Here is a 24,286-nt window from a genome sequence, read left to right on the forward strand (position 1 = left end):
ATGTAATCATTCAATTATTTTCTATTTTAATTAATTAATGACACAATGAATTATTTATTTAATTCATTTTGACACTTGTGGCCCTCCACAATATTATTCAGCGGCAGGTTTTCCCCATAGGAATCTTAGACTGAATACTTTAAGGTGTTAAAAGTCTGAATATCACGACACCACGTGACACCTGTGAACACAGTTAAGGTGAAGCTTCCTTTTACCTGCGTGATCATCGTCATAGATGGTCACTGTGGCAGTGTGGTTGTCACCCAGCACGGCTTTCGGGGTAGCGCTGGCATCCAGAGGTGCAGTGCCAATCTCCGGATAGCCAACGACACGAGGGTTACTGAGGTGAACGTAGAAATACTCATCTTCCTCGAAGATGTCATCGTCAATGACGCCCACTGTGATCTCTGAGAAAAGAATTGTTGTTTTAGCATCTTGCTCTCAGGTGCAAAGTAATTATAATAATTTGCTAAAATGTTTAATTTAATTACATTTTTCCCCCGTGAAACCACTAGCAAAAAAAAAAAAAAAAGGAAAAAAGAAATCTGCCTCAGGAGCTGCAGATGACCTCTGCTATTTGAGCATCAGTTTCAATGACATGTTTATTGAAAATATGTCAGAAATTATTGTAGTCAGTGTTGTTTTTTACCTTTGAGGGTTTCTCCCGGCTTGAACAGCAGCGTTCCCTCTGCAAACTCATAATCTGAACCTGCGTTGGCCGTACCGTCCTCTGTGCGATAATCCACCTGCAGGAGATGGGAACACAGAGGAGTGATGGGGAGAGAGCAAAAAGAGTCGTCAAGATGAAACACAAGTGAGCAGATATGAAAAGGGCAGATAAACACAAAGGGAGAGGGGGAGTGCCAAACAGAGGGAGAGAGAGCGATAGAGAGGAGGACAGCAAAGAAGAGGCATTTGGGGAGATGAGGACAGAGGGTAAGAGAGAAGAAGAAAAACAGCTTCATTAAACCAAGCCCTCTGGTCAGAAACAGGCCGATATTAAAGACTTTGAAGATAACATAAGAAAACCTTCCGCGTATCCTGTCCTTTCTCTCTGTCCTTTCAACTGCTTTGTGTTAATTAACCCCCTCCTTCTTATTTAGACAACATTAGAACCCAAATATCTAAAATGCATTTAGTTCAAATGGCTTCAAAGCCATTTTTTTCTGTTTGAAGGCAAAGCTGTGTCAGTCACTCGGTGCTGCTAGTGCTACTGAAGTCAATCCCTAGCCTCTGCTCTATTTTTAGTGCCTCATGAAATGTGTATAAGTGATATATTTTTAAATGCATCCAATGGTTGGATGATATTTTCGGGATTAAATTGAAGCTGGGTAATACTCAAGAGATTTTAAGATATGTGGATAGCTGATTTTTCCCATTTTAGACTGATGTGTGAGAAGTTATATCGTCACAGCCCGTGATTATATAAGAGCTGAGTTTCCTCTAATGTAAGATGCTCTATACTCTTTGAGCGCAAAATTGATGACATCTCGGACAAGCTCACAGCTCTCCAACGGGAGCTTGAGAGACCAGTGAAGGACTGTTAGATCAACTGTAAAATATACATGTAGTTGTTCGCACTAAAGGAAAACCACCATAATTTAATGCGGCTACCATAGGTAGCCTCTCACACCCTTACCCAACCCAGTTGCTTGTCATGTGGTTTAGGGTGTTGTGATGTGGATATGTATGTGCTCTCTGTGCAGAGGAGCTTGCTGACCTCCCACAAGGAGCCCAGAATGAGTAGAGGTGTCTTTTTTCCCCTCTTGCCCATTGTATTGTACATTTGACAGTTTTTTCACTGCAGGTGTAAACTTTGCATGTGACAAATTGATTGAAGATAGATTGGGGTAGCTTATCAGTCAATCATGCTGCTTGGATGAGAATGACTGTTTTGGAGCTGTATGGGTTCAAATTAATGACTTAACACTACAGACGTGCCCTCAATAAGACCCCTAGTATCTGTATATAAGGGACGCATTTTAACTTATATTATATTTATCTTAATTTAACAGCTGAAATGACTGTTCAAACATTCACAGTGTTGCTAATAGTAACAAGTCCACTGTGATTCATCACCTGACTCGCAGAAAACACAGTTTGTCTTTTGTGAAATGCTAAACTTTGATGTTTTGCCAACTTAATCGAACCAAACTGTGACTCAAGACTTCAAACAATGATAATTATTTCAAGTTCACCCTCAACACCCTCAGCTAATAAAAGCTTGCTATCACACTAGCACCATGTACATATTGTAGCTACAAGCAGAGCTGCTAAGATATCGCACTGTGCATGCTGGATGTGAAAACAGCCACAGTTTGCTAACACAGTTTTTCCACCATATCTGCTTAAAAGTTGATATTTTGATTAGAACTTGCTTCAAATGTTCAATCATAAACTGTATATAAACTTAGCACATAAAGTAAGTAAACATGATTTGGCTGATTATTTATTTGTTGTAACAATGTTTTCCCCGATGCTACATTTGTAAGGAAAATGCATTTGTAGGTTGAGCAGCAGAGTTGAGTATGCGGGTTGTGCCAAATATTCTCTGCCAACATCAACCAGCTTATTCTGCTACTCACTCTTGATTGTTGTCGTTTATCGGATTGTCGTTTATCGGACCTTGTACATCCTCCTCATGCTGGGTCCTGCAAACCCTGGACGAGTGCCTTCAGTTCATATCTGCAGATGCCCACTTGGTAGCCTGTCTCTGCCATCACCTCTTTCATGGAACTTGACCTTCAATTTAGACCTTCAATTTCCTGGTTGCCTGGAAATGGTACTAGGGATTACTCCAAATAATGTTGCAGCTTAGTTTTGCAGAACACCAGCTGGAGGTTACCTGGATAGGGCACGGGGTCTATCCACATCAGCCAAACATGGCATGCTTGGATCAGACACCAAGTGACCGCTTTAACAAGGTCCATGCTCACATGTGCTGCTAGTCAGGCACCTGATTATCAGAACCGGGGTACCAGGGTCAAAACAAGAGTCAAAAGCAGAATAAACTGTTTGGCATTAGCATAGAAGATTTGGCAACTTTTTCAAAGATGGGAACGGCCTGCCTTGTGCTAACATTGCTAAATCTTTTAAAGGAAAAAGCACTGTGTAGATGTTTTTGCACCTTTTCCTGTGCTTTAAAGCCTTTAGATAGCAATGTATGAGTGCAAAGTAAGTCGCTTTTAACTTTCATTGACCCAGCCATCGATACGAGGGAGCTCTCTGAGAATACCTAAATGACACAAATAATATTTCTTTTGTCTCTCGACTGCTCTGACAACATGTTTGCAAAGCATCCTTCAGCAGACGGCTGACTAAGGCCGTGCCACCAGCAGAAAACTATGATCTCTCATCACAGTTTAATTTGTAAACAAGAAGAAGAATAAAGGAGAGCCAGCCTTGCGAAGCCAACGTAGTAATGCTGAGCAGATCAGATATCATCCCACTGACAGAGACTCAGCGGGAGACTCTCTCATTCAGGGAGAGCTCTCATTCATAGCCAGCATTAAGCCACCATTAAGTCTGAGATCAATGAGCCTTTGCAAAAGGATGTGCGCTTTCTTTGAGTTACAACCTGAGCCAGAAACTAGAAATCTGGAGATGAAGGTGTTTTCTCTGGTGCCTCTCAGCTACTCTCCTCTGCCACCCACTTCTCTGCCTTTATCCAACCAGGAAAGAAAAACAAAGGTGCTCAAAGCCTCTGGAGGTGAGCACATGACACAAGATCTGCTTAAGATAGAAAAAGGTGTCAGGGAAGTCAGCCCACAGAATATTGTTGTTTTCTCTGCTGTCTCTGCTGTCTGCTTTTATTTGCATGAGACTCTGCAAGACTTGTTTCCCTTAAAGACAGGCTCACACACACACACACACACACACACAGTTTTATTCATGATCTACTGTCCATCCCTCCCGTGCACTCACCTTGACAGTAACTCCGGGGTCACCTCCATGTCTGCCAACAGTCAGTTTCAGGGACCCACAGTTTTCAAAGCACTGATACAAAGAGGGTTCAAACTCAATCCTGATGGTGTGAGGGTCATCCTCCTGGGCCTGGGTCTCATGGCTGCTTACCACCTGAGAAAAAACACGCTCAAGGTTCCAGTAGCTTCAAATATAATATAATGGAGAAAGGCAAATAGAGTGCGTGCCTCACCTTGCGGGCCTGGTCAGCAGCGTGCTTCTTGAGGATGTTACCTGCTCCGATCATCATCCTGGTTGCCTGGATGCGGTAAAATGCTCGGCTCTTTTGCTGCTGCATTAGGACCTAATTAACAAACGCAATGAATCAATAAACCATTTCATGTTAATTTAATTTGCTGTGGCCCAAACAGCCGTGCTTTTATGAAAGCAATCACTTTTAAAGAGAGAGCTACAATCTGAGAATTTTCTCCTGGGAGATCCTACACCGCCATAACTGAACTTCAACTCAGTGTCAAAGGTCAACAGCAGATTCCCTGACCTTTCCAGAAAGATTGTCTGAAGACAGACAAACTAAATCAGTGCAATAATACGGACAAAGAGTCATTTAACGTAATAACTTCAGGCTTTGGTTGCTGGCTCTCTTCACTGCCAACTTTCATTCTAATGAGGTTTATCAATCTATAAGGAGCGATTTTAATAAAAACGTATGGCTCAATAGTGATGTATTATCCCAACGATCCACTAAATTGAAAATGAACAAAGTGGCCACTGTAGCTGAAAGATCATTAGACTAAATGTGGCCTCAGAGCCGAGAACGCTGCAATTTATTCAAATTTAATGGAAGTGAGCTGACAGAATGTTTATATCTGCATCTCTTTAGATAGAAGGAATAAGTAAGTGTTTAGTTAAGAAACTGATTTGGGTTTTTGCTGCACAAGATCACCCAGCTCCATATCCCATGACGGCAATTTAATTTTACATTCAGTGATTCATTATGACCGCAAGAACTGAAATTTAGCAAGTCAAGTTTAATCTACAGGGCAGCTGTCATTCTTATTTACAGCACGGACTGGAGGGAGTAGCTGCAGGGATAGGGAGGCCTGAAAGCAAACAAACCTCTGGGAGCTGACCAGTGCACATTTGGCCCGCCAAGCTTCTTCCCTCCCCTCCTTCAAAACCAAAACCAAAGACATAGAAATGAGTTGGAGAGGAGGCAAGGGAAGGAATTGGTGGGAAAGCAGAGAAAGGGAGAGCAGCAGAGACTTGGACAGCTTTTACAGCTGAAATGTGTGTGCTGCATAAAAAAGAGGAATCTCTAATGAGCCAGTGTAATGATTACTCCCCATAAAAGTTAAACATTTTAATAAAGTGTGAGCAACTGCTATAACAATTTTTGCTTAAGGTATCACAACCAACACATCACAAATCTAAATTCTCCCCAAAAAATATTAACTTGAGGCCCGCTTAAGTTCTTCAGCAAAGCATTTAGCTACATCTCTTTAAAGATTAACTCAATCGCTGAGAAAAAAAAGGCAGCAATGTTACCGCAAGTCAATATTTTTAAGGCTTCCAGGGTCCAGAACGGGCACTCACGTTAATATATTTAGCTTTCATGTAACTTACCGGGCAAAAAATCACCTGGATGGCAGAGGGGTGAAGGTTTTACTGGTGTCAGTCAAGCCAACAGACAGCTTCCACTCAGTACACTGGTTTAATCAACACTTTATAAAACAGTTTTACTGTGTGTTAAGCTGAGAGAGACTGAGATAATGTGCTGATGCTCAGCCAACTCAATTAACCAGTCGCTAATGTTTTTAGTTTATGTGAACATGCTATTGGTTTGATTGTATGAGACTGCCGTAAGCGTTATAGATTTTCCTCTTTGTAACTTTGTACTGTTTCCTCGGGGAACTGCACCTTCCTCTACTTTCAAAGTCACACTGAATGTGTCATAGCACCATTTCTGAGTCATTATCACCCTCAGAAGAGTAACATATGGAATGTGACTCAAGTTTGCTCGTGTGCTACTGGTTTAGATAGATGGAAATTGAGTGAAATAATAATATGTCAAAAGTCTGAGAATCAAAGAAGTGAAGTGAGAGAATCGTTGAAATTTTGCTATTGCTATTTGCTATTAGCTTTTGGTTGCTAGCTTTTATCTTTATGTTTACTAGCACCTCCAAAACTTCCCCATACCAGCACATACATATCTCATCGTGTGCTACTGGTTTAGATAGAAAATCTGGAAATTGATTGAAATAATGATATGTCAAAAGTCTAAGAATTAATGAATGGAAGTGAGAGAACTATTGAAATTTTGCTATTGCTATTAGCTTTTGGTTGCTAGCTTTTATCTTTATGTTTACTAGCACCTCCAAAACTTCCCCATATCAGCACATACGTATCTCATCTTTCATTGTCTAAATGAAATCAGTCTCTTTGTAATCTTCTGTAAAACTACAACATTTCTAGTGGAAATTATTTTCAATAGAAACTAGGGGGGGTTGCTTTACAGCTTATGCTAGCCTGAGTTAAGCTAATCACGCCTCTGTTTGTAACACCGCAAAACTTCTTAACTTGATTTAACAAGTTGTCAAAGTTGATTTAAAAAAGTACTAATAGTGGTCATGATATATTAGCATTGATGACAATCATGGCATCTAAAATGAATCAGTACTTACAGATAATAATAATAATAATAAGATATTAATACTGAGAATATTCCAGCATTAACAACTATTTTTTGACACTCTAATATACAGTCAATGGCCATGTCATTGAATACACTTTGCTAGTCTTAGGTTGGACAACAACAACTTGTTCAAAACATTCCTCAGAGATTTTGGCCCATATAACATAATAATAGCATCACACATTTGCATCCATCCCAAAGATGCTCTATTGGATTGAGATATCTGGGGACTGTGAAGACAATTTGATTACAGTGAACTCATTGTCATGTACAAGAAAGCGTTTTGAGACCATTTGAGCTTTGTGACGTGGTGTGTTATCCTACTGGAAGCAGCCAGCGATCATAATGGAAAGGACATTGTCAGCAACAATCCTCAGGTAGGCTGTGGTGTTAAAACAATACAATTTGATTGGCTGATTGGATATTTGCGTTGAGTAGTTGAACAGGTGTACCAAATGGGATGGCCAGTGAGTGCAGATGATGTTGTACTGGTTATTAGGCTGTATACCATGTATAAGAAGGCAAAAGTGTATAGCTACTACTGTTTTATAAAATCCTGCTTATTATCAAATGCCAATGAACCTGTTCTTTGTATATGGTTTTAGAAAGTTATTTGAATCGTGATAATCGTGTGGTGGAAATCTGATATAGTCATGACTTCCAGAGCTTAGACATCAATGGGATTGGGTGCTGCTAACCTGATAATTAGCCATCTCAATCAGCTGTTCCATGTCTTTATCCGGGTGCCTCTGCTTCAGCTCCTTTAGCGTCCTTGCCATGTCCCTCCTAGCCTCGTCCTCATCGTCCTTTGCTCCTCCATCCTCCATCATGCCTCCATCCATCCCGCTGTGACAGTTCAGCGCTATCTGTCCGTCCAGCTCCAGCATGTCCATCTTGGTGAAGCCCCCTGGACCCAGCACTCCACCCCCTCCTCCTCCATCCATGCCTAGCCCTCCATCAGCCCCACCCTCTGTCTCAATAATGATTCCCCGATTCTTGTCGGCACGGTAACGCTTGCGGACATACTTGTAGAAGAGAAGGCGGCGGTCGGCCACCCAGGCCTGGACCACGCAGAGTGGGAAGTAAAGGAAAGTAAGCACTGCCTCCCACACCTGAATGAGAGAAGAGATGTGATTAAAAGCGTTTCTGTTTTATTCTCCTCCTCTTATTTCATCCCAGTGATTTCTTTCTTTAAACTTCAGCAGTTTTTACATAAAACTGTCCTCACCTCCACCTCTCCAGGGGAAAAGACACTCAGAATCAGGTAGAGCCAGATGTAGGCGAAGATACTCCAAGCCGCCGTGACAAAAAACACCCGAAGGTGTTTGATTTTGCGCGTTTCTCCGTCGGGGACCACATACACACACAGAGCGATGATGACGAACATATTGAAGGCGGCGCTGCCCACAATGGTGCTGGGACCTAGATCACCAGCCTCAAAACCGTGACCGCACACCTGCAGTTGGAGGTGAAAATAAGATTACTGTCTTTCCATTACATTCTCTATCAGTTAATCTGACGTGTAGCCTGCAGGCTCATGTTGCACTGACCTCAATAACAGACAGCAGTATCTCGGGGGCACTGGAACCCAAGGCCATTAGAGTGAGATTAGAAACAGTCTCATTCCAGATTCTCACGGTGGCTGTGGTGGTCTCACCATTCGATTTCTTTATGGTGATCTCCTTCTCCTGGGAGGTTATCACCTGGAGTGGAGAGGGCGTAAAGAAAGAAATAATATTGGATTTATTAGTTTTATACAGGTTACCTATTAGTGGTCTAATATCAGTAACTTATAGTGCAATCTAATAACAATTCAAAGAATATTCATTGACTTACCTCTATAGAAGACATGAACCGGTCCGCTATAATGCTCATGCCCAGGAACATGTAGATGAGTGCTACAAAGTAAACAATGGCTCGTGCCACTTTATCTCCTACAGAGGGGTTCTGAGGGTTCCAGACAGGCAGCACCACTCCTGCAATCAAAAGAAAAGATAAAGGTGGAAAAAGGTCAAATCATTTTTCAGCAATATCACAGGGAATATTTGGTTGCAACAGAGTTGTGTAATCATTCTCCGCCTCTCTAATCCTATAAAGCCTGCCACTGTGAGCATGTTGTGGACACCACAGAGGCAGCATAACCTCATTAAAGATTATTGTAAGTGGGAAATTTTCTATATGGTCCCATTTGTCCTACTAAAACTTAGTGGAACTGTTAAAGTTAATGAAAGCATGAAAACTTACCCCAAAGTGATCAACGTTCTAGATTTGTGGCATTAAATTGACATATTTCACTTCTAACGCACATTTTTGCTCATCTGGCAGACCTTTCTGATGCCTGATGTGACACTGTCGTGAATATTCTCCTGACTTTATTTCACTTTCATAGACCATTGACACCTAGCAAATATGTCCCTTCAATGTTACTTGCACATCTGGACAGGACATATGGAATGGACGATGCTGTTATAAGAAGTTATACTACTTGGTTTAGAATAATTAAGTGGTGTCATAAGAGAAATACACAATACTGTGCAAAACATTTGCGTCATGCCTCATTTTTTAATATTTTGCTAAGAAAATGGAAAATGTGCAAAAGTATATAAAACAACAGCACAGTTCATGCGATTCTAACAAGCTCGACGGTTATAGTTCTGCTTTAGTTCTCCAGGCTTCTAGAAGGACATCCAATGCTCTTCTTTGGCTGCTGGCTGCTTTTTGTTCTGTTCACTGTCAGGATGATCCGACACTGCTTCAAAAATGTTGAGCTCCATACGCTGAGGCGGTGTTCCCTAGCATGTTAATACTCCATAATCAGCGAAGGAGAAAATGTGTTGAAATGTGTTGAGTGTCAGGCTGATCGTCATGTTTATCGGTTCTCCTGATTGCAAAAACTTGGCTGGTACACAGGCAGCCAAACTAGAGGCGTAACCCATTTTATTGAACCCTCTCAGTTCACTGCACTCACTGAGAGGTTTACATGCAGAAGTCTAATCATGTCAGTGCTTCTTTACTTCTTTACAGTGCTTCTTTCACATTAAACTGCAGTTTTCTCACAGACCCACCTTCCTGACAGGGGTCTCCACCAGAGGAACAGTTTTTCTTTCCGGCACCTGCACTGACCGATCCAGGGCATGACAGCAACAAAAAGAAGGAGAGAAGGAGGCAGAGAAGGAAAGAAGAGGGAGAAAAGTGGAAAGGGCGGAGTGAGTTGAGAGAGGACGGAGGCTTAGACATGGCTGCCGGAGCCATTTCTGCTGATGTGGACCTTCACTGGACTCTACCGAGTTGTGCTCTGGGTCAGCTCAGTGTAGGTCGATACCTAAAACCTGGAGACAGACAGAGGAAGGGTGGATTAAGTACTTCACTGTTCATTAACACCTATTTATGAATTTTCACACGAACTGTTTCAGTTCACTTAATTGTATTCAGTATGAAAACAACTGTTAGGTGTCTTCAATTAAAACGTTCTGAAATCCTGCGCTGTGTTTCATGTGAGGAAAACAGCTCAGGTGAGCTGTCAGCGAAACCTTATATGTGTGACGACTTCTTTTCTTCCTAGAAGTCAATAGAACATAGTTGCAAAGTGCTTTACAATGCATTTGAACAGATACAATGAAATGAAAAAGCAATAAAAGCAATAATGGAAAGTCATTACTTAAAGAGAAGTTTAAGAAAGAGTCTGTAGAAGTGCTGTAAATGATGATGCACTTGTAGCCAGCATCTGTAATCAAGTTAAAACAATAAAGCTGAAGCAGATGGAGCTGCTCGGGAACCCAGATGAAAAAAATCAATCACTACAGAACAGTCAATAGCAGCTTCGAAGCAAAGCAGACAGTAAGAACTTGGAGATTGTTACACAGTTACATGTTCCATTGCTAAAATATGAATACAAAAACTCTATTTTGATAATAAATAATTAACAAAAGCACCCTTGGCAAACTGCAATCACAGACGATGGTTGTGCTTTTATGAGAACACAATCAATTCTAGTCAGAATCAGCTCTGGAGAAATCCACAGGGGACGTTTTCATTGCAGGAAAAGAAATCAGTAACTTTTGTGTCTCTTTCACATCGTGCTTGGCTTGTTTGCTGTCTGTCCAGTACAATGATCAGCATGCTCTGTGTATCCCTACCATCAACAAATTGGCTGGTTCATTTACTCTTTTAAAGACACCAGTTACAGTGGACAGAGTGGATGGCCCCAGAATAACTAACATCCAGGGTCCTTTAATAAAACTGTTCTACAGACTCTTTTCTGCATTAAACAGTCAAATCTTATATGAGCTCTTAGCTACGGCGCAGGTTACTTTTTTCAGGAATTGGTGGAGACCAAAACAGAGCTAAAATCTAAAACACTTAATTTAATAAGTAGATAGCCCCAAAGAAGAAATGTTTGCCTTGCCAGGTTTGCAATGTGACATTGTGTCATTGCTGTTTACTGTCTCTACACTGCTCTGCATTTAATCATTCTTCTCTCTCACCCACAGCCAGTTGTGCCCCGCCCTGACACTGGTTCTGTTGGAGGTTTCTTCCTGTTAAAGGGGAGTTTTTCTGTCCTACTATCACCAAGTGCTTGCTCATATATAGGGGTGGTCTGATTATTGGGGTTTCTCTGAATTATTATAGGGTCTTTACCTTACAATATAAAGTGCCTTGTTGTGATTTAGGGCTATATAAATAAAACTGAAGTGCATTAAATATCTCTCGCCAAAATGGATCAATCCATCCCTGCGGGTTTAAAGATTGCAATTTCACACCCTGCTATAGAAGACCGAACAAATAAAACTCTGAATTTGAATGTAGAAACATTCAGCACTGATTCCTTTAAATTTGGGCATTCTCCATCGATTTTTTCTGTTTCCACCATTGGCCTTGATTGTAGTCTTTCATGTGTGAATCTTGAATCTTTACACGCAAGTTACTGCAATATTTAAAACAAAGAGCAGCTTTAAATGCCGCTCTTTGCTGCACATTTCTCTGGCAGCAAACATAAGCTAAGCTGGAAACAAGCAGTCGACAGCAGAGATACAACAGCAATCTGTTTTTGTGACGAGGAGTACAAGTGACTGTTCAGCGTGAACGGTTTGTGAGGGAAAATGCACCAAAACAAAGGGAAGCGAAATGGTTTGACCAGGCAGCGTTAGGTCAAACAAGTGCAAACGGTCATGGAGACAGACACGCACACATGCACCAATACACAAAAAACACCCAAATGCACAAACTGTGTCAAGCACCCTCATGGTGCAGAAGTTCCTGGCCTTGTACTGACATCCTCTCAAGCAAACACAAACACGCTCCACTCTCTGGGTTAGTCCACTCTGGACAAATAAAAACTGCTGACCCTGTTTTTACACACACACCTATGCACACACAGCCGTGGTTAGTCATGAGTCGTGACATTAGCGTCAAGTTGCTGACCCTGTCTTAATCTATCTTCCAGGGTCTCGCCGCTCTGACAACAACCTGTCACTTTAAGTCACTTCTCTCCTCCGCCGTCTTCTTCTAACGCTCCCTTTTCTTTTTCAGTATTTATTTTTTGTCCCTTTTAACCAAAAATGACTTCACTCCTGCATTGCAGCATGCTTGGTTTTGTTTTCAGTGGTCACATCTCAGGATTATGTTTAGAAATCATGTACGTCCTCCTGGTACTAAAATGTGTTTTGGCAACTCTGTGCACACGTCTCCAGGGAGGCATAAGATAATCTGAGGGTCTTTATCTTGGTTAGGCACGCAGTCATTGCATTAGACGTGAATATACTTCAAACTTGCACACCTAAGCGTTCTTCTGCATTGAAACAAAGTTCATGCATTACCCATAATACACTTTGACCACTGACAGTTTCATTCGGGTGTGTTATGCATGTAAAACCTATCGTAGCCTTGAGCTGATAGCCTCAAGCAGAGATGAGATATTGGGGAAGCTCACTTTTTTGTGCACTCAAACTTTTTTTCAGTTTCTACTTGTAGTCTTCAGCACCGACTCCTTGCGGCTGTTTGTCAGACTTCACACCACTCCCTCTGGAGCAACAAAAAGCTTTTTCTTTTTTAAAATTTGTTCACAGGCTTAGATAAAAGTCTCTGTTCAGATCTGTATACATTCATGTGCAAAATCCTTTAACTCCCTTTATCATTTCTGCTTCATAATGTCCTTTTGTGTTGCAATACGCCGTGCGCCCAGAGCCCTGGAGGCTCTCAGTTCTCGGGCACTTCCTGCCTTGCTCGTTAGTAATCCAGCCTTCAGCATGTGACTTTTCACCTGTGGGAATACAGCCACGCGGCAGTGATAAACGGAGACAATCCTCATAGCCTCCCATGTTAAATGGTCCAAGTTTACAACGTTAAAAGCATGCACATTCATTGCATGTTAGGACTTCCAACTCCTCCAGGCAGGAGATAAGCTAGCAGGCTAACAACAGCACAAACAGGAGTAGCTCACATCAGCAGCTGGTCTACCGATTTCTGACAACATATGAAAATATGAAGATAAATTTCATTCCGTAATAGTGAGTGGTATATTTTTGTTTCTAGATTTTTCACAGTAGTAGTTGGATCATTTTAAATCATAATCATCGCGTTGCTGCTGAAAAGGTCCCTAAAGTTCATTTCTGATCCTTTATTTCCTGTTTTTCTCTTACTTGCTTGATCACCTTTTCCATCTCCCTCTCAGCTTCGTTGTCAGTCACCCACGCCTCCTGCACCCTCATGTCTCCAAGTCAATGTCCTGTTGTCCTCTGTCTCTCTCTCTCTCTGCCCACATGGACTGTCACCACTTCATGTCTCAAGCACCTCTCAATATCCCCCGCTCAACCGCTCTTTCACACCTCCTTTTAGTTCAACATCCCTGCTCCTTTTATATCATCCTGATCGGTAAACAAATCTAAAGCTGTTACAGCTTAAAATATCTACACAGTTCATGCTGGTGCAAACACTGGTAATGGAGGGAATTATGGGTAAAAAAGTCCCCTTAGTCTTCTATAGATTTCAGCTCTATATGTCTGGTGAGAGCCTCTGAATGGGCTTTCACAAACACAAACGCAGGGGCTAAATGTAGAAATAAACGGCTGTGGCTTTATGTAGCCGTAGCTGAAGCTTACCAGCTCGATTTGTGTCAAGGTTCTTCTAATTTGTATTGAGGTACTTTTGTACTTTAAAAAACGCTATTAGCCTTTTCCAGGGCTGAGTCGAGATGCTTTCTAATTTAAGGAGCAACCTTTAAGTGATAATGTGCAAACAGAGATGTCTGCACACAGATGAGAAAAGGAAAGATGAGCAGAATAATAGGAGATTGTACCAACTAAAGTAGGACCCTAAGAACATGTAACCCTCAGTCATCTTTATTACACCAGGAAAAAACACATTTATTGTTTGTTTTCCCAAAAGTTGTCCACTTAATGTTTATTACAAGGGGCTTTGTTCATAAGACCTAATACAAATTACTGGAGTATAAGCAGAGGAAAAATCGCATTTTTATTGTGTTAGTCGGATTTTCCTCGAGGCTCGAGGCCAAGTCCAAGGCTCCGAATGACTTCTTAACCCTGGTGCTTGTGTTTGTGCTGCATTTGTTCCTTATTCCCTCAAGACTTCTCCGTGTAAGAACTGAATAATTCTGACTTATCACACACACAAAACGACCTCTTCTGACATAAAAGCAATGCATGTGTGTGTAAATTAGAATATCAACACATGCACTGGCACAGAGACAAATACTCGGCTGCGCTGATTCACACACAAGCACAGACACACTCCTGCCAAATGTCTTTTTCTGCTTTCACTCAAGCCGACAGGTGTTCGTGTGAACTTAGGAATGTGTGAAAATACCAGTAAATTTGATCATTGTTTGATGCTTGTTGCAACAATTGGACGCCACTGCAATTACAAGGATGAAAGGACTACATGGCCTACATTTTTCATTAAATGCCATTCAGTGTTTGCACACTGGGGGTGTGAGAAGACTCCAAACCTCCCTCCGCCCGCTCATATGTAGTGTTGATGCATGTGTGTTCTAAGGTGCATTTAAAACCCAGGAGGGCATGGAGCTACCTGCCAGAGAGCAGCAGGTAAGCGCATAGCCCCTCCTGATAGCCCTCAATGTCTACGTGTATTTAAAATTGAGAGGTGGGCAACGACGCCAGGGGTGAGGTGTACAGCCTGCCTTCGTACATACAAAGAGTTGATACAATCAGGTGTAACCACAAAATTTTAAAGGTGACTGTAAACACTGTAACATCGCCCACTGCTTTGTGCAGTCCTCTTTTAGAAGCTGAACATTTTTCTGTCACATCTGAGATCTTGAAACCAGACATAATGAGCAACGGGTGGATCTGACTGAGAAAACAAATGGTAGTGACCTCTTTATCATTTATTTTACTCCAAGTGGGCACAAAATGTATAAAATGAACATCATGTTGCACTGAGTAAGACTTCAAACTAGTAACAGAGATCATAAACCAGTCAAGAAAGTGTTTACTGATGGATGAAAGGAACCAAAGCCATTTTCTCCTTGACTTCTACACGACTTCTTTTTGCAGCCAATGAAGTCGCCCCCTTCTGGCCATTAGGAAATTTTATATAAATCTCACTTTTCAGACCCGGAAGCTATATCCATCCATGGATTGAACTACCAACCTTGTGGTTAGCGGATGACCTGCCTTACACCCAAGCCAGAGTTACACTGCCATGACCATCGTCTTCATGCAATAATTTGCAACCGGGTCAACTCTTTTAGCGATACAATTGTACAATCTACAATTTGAAACAAGCAAACAACACAGTTCCTGTTCTATACTACAATCAGACAGATCTAAGCAGATACACCTGTTGTTCGTTCTTTTTGCCGCTTAACTATCAGAGGACAAAATCAAACCACAGGGATGGACAAATTAACCAGCTTTAAGTAGAGAGACTGGAAGATTAGATGAAGGCAGACAGCTTTCGTGTTCACACCCTCTCTAAAGCACGTCACAAGCTTCAGCCCGCTTTAATGGAAGCAGCGAGACAATTGACTATGATTGTCGATTCGCATCAGCTGTCTTTTGTTGATCTGCCTTTTTTGACAGAGCACATCACAACAAATAGATGCATATGCACACGGACGGACACAGACACTGTTGTGTTAGGAACAAACGACATTTGATTCAACCGGCTGTACTGGTGTCAAGCTCCCCTTCTCTTCAGTTCTAAAATTCCTTATTTTGACATAGCTAACACAACCCCAGCTAAACACACCACATAATATTTTGTTTAAATAATGAGCCAAAGTGGTATGTCATCAAAAGCAGCCGTGAGAAAAGGTGCTTTGCTGAAATGTGAGGGTTGTGTGGCAGTACTTTAATATGTTGCTGCTCTTTCAGATAAAAGCTTTATACAAATACAACACAGAAGTGGCTAGACCCAGATTTATGTACTCTCTGAGGACTGCAAATATGCATTTCATTGCATTCTCTATTTGCTATCTCCCTTTAAATCCCAGGTCATGTCTTGGTTTTATGGCACGGCTGTGGTGTGTGCTGTTTTGAAGGTTAGAAAGAAAGCCGATGTGTGGTATGTAGATAGAAATATTACTTGTCAGGATGGGCATTTTTATCTTCTCATCTCTTGCTACCTTTATTATGCCACCCCTCCAGACTTTGTCTCGTCCGTATCCTCCTTGTTATTAACTTTTACTCGCTGTTCATATAAACAGCTTCATTCTCTTTCTTGCCAGACCTGAGGCTTGCAGGTATAATTATTGTTAAGCATGCAATTTATATACTGAACTCAGTTTCTATCGCTATCAACAAAGTCGCCCTACCATGAATGATGTCAACGTAAAGCTAAACCACAGTGCTGTTTAAAGGTTGGGGTCACAGTTAGCGACATCTATCTGCACCTTAACTACTTGAGTGTTAAGGGGGGCGTAAGACTATAAGATTTTAATTATACGTTTAAAAGAAAAAATGGATGTGGATACTAATCATATATAACTTCAGAAGAAGCCTTATCGTGCAGAATGAGACCTCCTGGTAGGTTTTTGTTCAAAAGATCTGGAGTTGGTTAGTTAGTTAGGATAAATCTGCCTTTATCTTCATTAGGACTGAATATAAAAACAGAGCAATTTTCAGATATTTTCTTAAATCTGATAAGCCTTAAGACTTTGTTGCAGATCTTTCTGGCATTGCTGACTATATCTCCTTTCAGTCTGAACTTCACGTTTGTGCATTCTCCAAAAATGGAGTTATATACAAACCAATGCTAATATTATTGAATCTCACTTTTCACAATCTTTTTCACCTCTTGAATCTATTCTTTCATTTTGTCTCAAACAAAAGTGTCCTCACTTCTTCACAAAGAATGACAGAGAGCAAGAAGAATCCACCATAACTTGGTCTATTCTTTAGAGTATTTGTGTTTATGGTTGTATGTGCATGGATTGAACTCTGCAAATTAACTGGTGCCGTGCTGTGCTGTGCGCCAGAGTTTACTGGGTGTAAATGGGTGCTGTGTAAATATTGTGTTTGTGTGAAAAATAAAATGCATGCATGACTGATTATTGGCTGAGTCAAGTTCAAGGCTTGCAGGGAAAGAGGTAGAGGGGGTTTGGCGGCAGGGTGGAGGGGTGACGTGGCAAGACGGGGAAGTATGCAATAAGACCGAGAGGCGAACCCAGGAGGTAGTGGTCACATTGGCCTGAGGGACATGTTGCTAGAACAGCTTGGTTTCTCGGTAAGGACAAGATTAAACGTAAGATGAGGATGACGCAAGTGGGGAGCAGGGGGGTGGAACGGAAGAGGAGAAAGCAGAAAAGCGTGCAGGGTAATAAAGATGATAACCCAAGAAATGAGGAGAGGAGATGAAAAGAGATGTAGAAAGTCGTGGAGAAAGAGAAGCAGAGTGTGTCTGGCTCCGAGATTACAGCTATCGAGTGGCTGAAGAGCTCATGGGATGCATAATTAGGCAGATTTAAGGGCAATAGTGAATGTGCCCTACTGGGCCATGGATACAGCTGTCCAAGCATGTTAGAGAATGTTGTAAAGTGCTCCACATTCTCCAGAGCATGGTGCAGATTTTAAAGTGATAGTAATGCACGCTGAATGGAAAGAAGGGACACAGGAAGCCTCTAAATAACTTTATAAGTCACCGTAAAGTGTTGCACATGCTTCAGCGAGCTTTGGATTAAAGATCCGTGTGTCCGTGTATCTGTATTTCCAAAGAGGATAATGACTGGAAGCTAGCCATTAAATCCATATTCTGGGTTTTGCAGTGTTATATTCAACTCAATGCATTTATAAAATAAATGTATGATTCAAGCTTGGATCGGAGGAACTGTAGCTGTGATTGAGGACGGTGCATCCACAGAGAGAAATGCTGCATCAAAAGTATTTGCAATGCTCACAAATGCATCCCACCGGATCTTACCTATTCCTCACCCGCCTTCAGTTGAGGAGAATGACACGAAAACTTGTAACAGTGAATATCTGAAGGCAGGTCACTACAGACCTGTAATGTGAAAAAGGTGTAAACGGTTAGCCAATTATTTCTTGAAGCGGGATCTCAGCAAAACGACAAACACTGAATATGTATTTTTAAAATCAAATGCAGATGGAGACGCGTTTATCTTTGAAGTTTATCTGCCCAAATACTTCACAGGCCAACAGCTGCAGGCGTTCAGGAGAGTTTGTTAGTAAGTCGCTAAGGGTGTGCATGTGTGTGTGGTCAGTACTCGTCTGGTCACTCAATGTTTCTCCTTACAGGAGTGTGCTCAACATCGAGCGGCCTTAGGCTTATCCATCACCCTGAGGACAAACGCACACTTTTAAACACACAATCTTGTTTTCATGACTTCAGAGGACATTACATTGACTTATATTCATTGTCTGTTGAGCTGCTTGAACCTGAACCATGTCTACTTAACTTAACCTTAACTGAAATCTATTCGTCCTGAACCTTGAAACATGTCTTCACCTTAGAATTTAATGGTTTGTACTATGGGTGCTTGGCTTTTGTCCCCGTTAAAGATGAGTCCCCAGAATGAGACAAACACATTCAGGTCCCCACAATGTAACTAATACCTGCGCTCACACTGGCACACTCATGAGACCCATAAGCTGACACAAATTGGAGAGATGTTCTTGTACATATATCAGTGTGAGATGTCGTGATTTATAGCAATTGCGCCTATGGCTGAGGTCAAAAGGTTAATCAGAGACAAAGCAAGCTCACGTGCAATCCCATGGCTCTTGGTACAACTTCTCTCTTTCTCCTTTGCTCTTACATTTATTCTGCTTGCTTTATCTGTCAAAAAAGTAGTGATATGAATTTAAAAACAGTTCCTGTTTTTGTCATGTGGCTTTATGGTAAGTGGGTTGTTTTTTTTTTGGCCTCTGAATAATTTAGGAAACTGGAGAAGGTGAAATGAAGTTCATGGGTAGAGCAATCTTGGCATTTTTTGTACTGCCAAAAAAAGAGCACCGTACAAATCTCACCACAGGGTATCGAGTCAGTGTCGGTTAATACTATCCTGCCTGAAGTGGCAAAACATCTCCACTCTCTTCCTTTTCCTTTATATTTAATTTTGTTTGTTGTAGTTTTTATTGTGGTCCAACTCTTGCTGTTACATGTTGTTATGCCACATAAGACTGCGTAGACTAGAAAGATATGGGCCTGCAGTCCAAGTTCTCACTTTCTGTTTCCTTCCTCACTATCGGTTCCCTTTTCGCTTTGCTGCGTAACATGTGAAACTTTGTGTAGGCATGAACATGAGCCAAATAAGCTTAAAATGGTTTTAATGGGCTGTGACATTAATACAAGAAAAGATGATGCATGATATGATTATGCTTGCTGTGTGGGGGACTTCTATGTCCATTTGGGTGTTTGTGGACGTTTTTAAAGTTAGTTCGTTGTCCTACGTTGTGTGTGTCAGATGCGAGAAGCACTGAAGAACTTCGGAGGAAATTAATTTGTTTGAATGCATAAATAAGGCTGATTTTTGCCAGTGGCAGAGGTGGCCATGCATATTCAGTATCGTGTGTGAGCGTGTGTAGCTAATCAAGCAGCATGCAAAAAGTAATAATATGCAGCTGTGATTTTCTAACTTTTTTTGCTCCATAGATGACTTTTTAAGTGAAATGCAAATACAGATATCACAAGGAGAGTTAACATCTTTCACTGTAATTCTAACTGTATAACTACCAGTGTAGTTAATGAGGCAATGCATCCTCATCCTAGAGCCAGGACTGGTGACTTAACACATGGGCCTTCGCAGTATTGTATGCAAATTTTAAAGAGGTCTGCATTAAGGTCTAGGAGGAATTTTACAAGTGTCACGATCTGCCGGAGAGAGGAGGTGAACCCAAACGCAGACGCCTGAAGGCGAGAGTGATGTTGAACAAAAAGCGAACTGTTTATCAAAGGCTGGATGATAATACAAATAGAAGGCAAAACAAAAAACCAAGACTTGACTAACTAACCAAACTGGGCAAATTAAAACAAAGTTAAAACACAAAACACAGAGAAGCCAGAACGTGAGACCTGGATGAGAGAACTGAGAAACACAATGACACGACAGAGTCACACAGGCGACACGGGGTGAGACAAAGACACAAGAGGAACCTCACAGAGAAATAACCATAACGTGGGAAACCCAAAACACTCAGAAATATAGGAAGGACTAAACTTGAGGTTAAACTGAAACTTAAATCATCATAATATAAAAGAGTCAGACGGGGGTTGCTCTCCCATTCGAGAGCGCTGAGTTTGAAACTTTCTTTTGCCAAAATATGTCCCTGCAAAACAATAACTCATCATAGAGTCATAGCAAAGAGCACCAAAGGATTTCTTATGCTATGAGATGCCGGTCAGTGCCTTTGACAAAATATAACACATTAGATATTACTTGCTGAGCTACTGTATACAAACATTTACTGAATGGTGCTGGTGCCTGGTAGTTTGGACAGCATTGGATAACAGTGGGAATTTAAGAGGTGCAAAATTTTTTATTGCAATAGTCAATAGTTTTAAATACTTATAATGTAATATAATAGTTTATAATAGTTAATCTAATGAACTTTTCTCTGTTTTTAATCACGGGAAACTATTCCTAATCAACAGATTTGACAATGTTTTTTAAAGCGCTTCCTTCTTTATAAAAGAAAGCAGCAGCAAAATGCAGAGTTACAATAAGATGCTTTTTTTTGCCATATAGATATAAAAGGTTAGAATAAATGGTGTTCATTTTACAAAGTGTGTCACTAAGAATACATGCTTACATGTTTTCTGTCTTATCTTATCTTAGTTTAGCTTAGCTTACTTTAGCTTGTCTTATCTACATGCCCAACTGAGCACATGCTGATATGAAGCTGCAGTAAAAGCTGAGGCGGGTTCAACTTTTTTTTTTTTCTTTTTTTTTTGCGGTTTTAGATGAGTGAACAAACTAACTCCATTAAAATGAATAAATGAGATGAATGTCTTCAAGGAGAATTAGCTTAATGTGAATTTTAAATTTTGTGGCTAGTGGTCAAAAGTCTACTGGGCTTTTTGCTCTCTGGTAAAACACATTAAGCAGCGACCATAAGAGAAAACAACATGACTTTTCCCATCTCAGACTGGGGCCATTTTGAATATAACATCAGAGCTGTAGACTACAAATACACAGCAAAAACTCAAAATCTTACCAAGTATTTAATATCTTATTTAAATATAAATACTTAAATATAAATACTTAAATATAAATACTTACTTAAATATTTAATATTTAATATCTAATATCTAGTCAAAATATCTCATATCATAATTTTCATTGGCAGATTGGCAGCTTTTCCCCCCTTATTTCAAGCAAAAGTATCTTATTAAGTATTAAGTGAAAAAAAATCTGCCAATAGAAGAAGTGAAAATTCTCCAGATCCAAGATGTACTGTCTAAAAACAAGTTACTATATCTCACTGAAATGTTACTCTGTAGCTAATTGAGTCTTATTTTAAGTGTGACAAAGTACAGTGACAAAATAGAAGTAACAAAGTACTTGTTTTTTGTTACTTCCCACCTCTAAAGACTACCAGATGTGTTTTAAGACATTTGCATTACTGTTTAGCTTGCACAAATACCATTTAATATTTATACACAGCTCGCAGGCTGAGTGTTTTCATTCTCAGTAGATTTTCTTCGATGACCCTCACTTAATCTTGGTGTTTTTTCTTGCTGAATTTTTTATTAAATTAATAGCAAGTTGGTTGGATGGTGGTGAAATGAAAACCCTTCCATTTAATTTAGGGGATTTTCACATACTTCACTGAAGAGGTATGTGCCACCCTGCCTAGACCTCCTACCCCTCCTTTGCCACTGTTGGTTGGTTTAATTCCCTGGTCTTACATTTGACTAATTACAGTGTCTCTTAAGAAAAGTGTAACCCAGGTTATTTTTGCTGCTTCAGTTTAAAATAATTAGAATTATTGCTTCCTCTGGTCTCTTATTGCTTTGAAAAGAGGACAGATATATGGATTGACTCATTAAATGTGCCTGCTGAAAATGTGGCCTTGTAGAACGGGCTGATTGTGGATCGCAAAAATTCCAATAATCAAACCTCTCGATTAACTCCCATTCTTTTCACAGGCTTGTTTGAAAGTTTTGGCAGTTTTGGCATTTAGTTGTATGGTTACATAACGGTAAGAGGCTTGGGAATGCATTAATTGCAATGAATGTCCCCATAGAAACAACCAAACCAACATAGGTGTCTGTATGCGTGTTCCTCTCTTTACTGCTTGAGCAGGCAGTTTGAGTTTTAGCCAAAATACAAAAACAGCTCATCCAAAAAATCTTGGATTTAACACTGCACTTGATAAAGGTCCAGTGATTACCGCTATATCGGGAGAGAAAATTAAATTACTAAACACTATGTAGTGTTTATAACACTGCTCATTTCTGATTTTTTAGCATTAGAACTGGATTCTGTTAGATTAGAACTTGTGGCACAGTTTGACAACAAAATCCAGATGTGGTTTGTGTGTGTGTGTCAGTCACAGTGAAAATGTTACCGCTGCACAGATGCAAGTTGGTCTTGTTTGCTTCTTCCTTTCTTTTCCATCCTTCCTAATCACTTCCTCCCCTGCGTCTTTCTTTTACCTCTGCTCACCTCCTGATCTTCTCTTTTGCAGTCTGTGTTTGTCATTACCTACGACATTACTCATCCAATTTTTTTCTTTCATTTCATTCATGCTTCTTTCCTTCTGACTCACACCCTTGTCTGGTAACTCTGTGTATTTCTTTGCATGCAGTCCCCCTTTCCCCCCATCTTAGCCTGACACTCTTTCATGCAAGTAAACAACAGTTTTAATAAAAAGTGTAAAGAAAATCCTCTTGTCACTGTGAGCTTAGAGGATGCAGAAAGAGACAGAAAGGGACACGGGTCATTTGCTTGTGCATGTATGTGTAATTGTCAATGGGAAGATGAGGATGAAGAGGAGAGAGAAAGCAACCGCAAGAGCAGTTATTGGTAGCTGCATTAATCCCTCCTGATCTCTCTCATATCCCTGAGTACTGGAGGATGCATCCACACACACACACACACACACACACACACACACACACACACACACACACACACACACACATATATAAAGAATACCTGTCAGTATACATCCATACACACAGTACATTTATTTGAACATCACACTGAGATGTGATTTTACTCCCTCTACTTCTTTTACATACTCAAAGAATGAGTGACTTTCTTCAACCCATGTGGCCAGAATAAGTTTGTTATCCCATTAGTCACTGTGGCAACAGCACCATGTGCTGTAAGGCAGCCATTTTCCACACTCTTCATGCTTCTAGTTGTCACTTTTCAGTTTCTATATATAGACATCTATTTTTTCCCCTCTTTCCTTCTATCATGAAACCTCTTACTCTTTGCTGTCGTGCTTGGATGGACTATTGAATGGGACTATCACGCACTGGCACTGGGACTCTGGGAATAAGGAGGACCTTTAGGCTTCACCTACAAAAAAGGTCACAGAAAACGACCCAGGGAGACCAAAATTATATACAAAACCTTCCTTTCAGGCAGGACCATCAAGATTAATCTAAGGGAAATTTCTCTCATAGTAGTTTATAAAAAAGCATTTATGTCTCTTTTCTGGGATTTTCCTGCTCTGTCATGTTCATGCATGGAAAGTCTGACATGGCGAGAAAAGCAGCAAGACCCTAGAAACAAATATACAGGTATCACCGAAGACTGATATGACAGCTAAGAAGGACACAACAAGAAAGGTAGAGGTAGAATGGAGGTGGGTTGCAAAGTAGCTTGCAGATAACTTCATGCACTACTGAAAGCCTATCCTTGATTTCTAAAAAAAATATATGTGCTTTTGACAAAAAAAAAATGCATCTAAAAGAATTAGTGGTGCAACGGATCAAAAATCTCACGGTTCGGATTGGATCACGGTTTTAAGTCACGGATCGGATCAATTTTCGGATCAGCAAAAATAGAAAAAGAAGACAAAAATTCGACTCGCCATTTACTTATTTAGGTATTTTTTGCCTATTAAAAAACATTCAACTGAAGACTCATTCCACACACTTATATAAAAACAAATTAAGGTGCAATGTGGACATTATGGACCATGCTGGGCATCCTCTGCACACGGCCATAAACAACCAGAGGAGTCTGTTCAGTGAGAGGTTGCTTCTCCCAAAGTC

The 24,286-nt window shown here is 40.6% G+C and overlaps 1 protein-coding gene across 5 annotated transcripts in view; it reads right to left on the reverse strand.

Annotated features, from left to right (window-relative positions):
• Positions 1-24,286, reverse strand: part of slc8a4b (solute carrier family 8 member 4b) — a 126,227-nt gene that overhangs the window by 59,172 nt on the left and 42,769 nt on the right. For 3 of the 5 annotated variants that reach the window (XM_076881896.1, XM_076881894.1, XM_076881898.1), the window contains 10 exons: positions 9,682-9,945; positions 8,453-8,592; positions 8,167-8,319; positions 7,845-8,072; positions 7,315-7,728; positions 5,548-5,562; positions 4,157-4,267; positions 3,925-4,077; positions 650-746; positions 216-407 (listed from right to left, as the gene is read on the reverse strand). In XM_076881896.1, coding sequence (XP_076738011.1) covers positions 216-407; positions 650-746; positions 3,925-4,077; positions 4,157-4,267; positions 5,548-5,562; positions 7,315-7,728; positions 7,845-8,072; positions 8,167-8,319; positions 8,453-8,592; positions 9,682-9,868 — 1,690 coding nt within the window. In that variant the 5' untranslated portion in view covers positions 9,869-9,945. The remainder of the gene's footprint in view (positions 1-215; positions 408-649; positions 747-3,924; positions 4,078-4,156; positions 4,268-5,547; positions 5,563-7,314; positions 7,729-7,844; positions 8,073-8,166; positions 8,320-8,452; positions 8,593-9,681; positions 9,946-24,286) is intronic. The other 2 variants (XM_076881897.1, XM_076881899.1) reach the window with 1 other exon arrangement.

The sequence above is a fragment of the Maylandia zebra genome, linkage group LG3 (assembly GCF_041146795.1).
Source record: "Maylandia zebra isolate NMK-2024a linkage group LG3, Mzebra_GT3a, whole genome shotgun sequence".
NCBI lineage: Eukaryota > Metazoa > Chordata > Actinopteri > Cichliformes > Cichlidae > Maylandia > Maylandia zebra.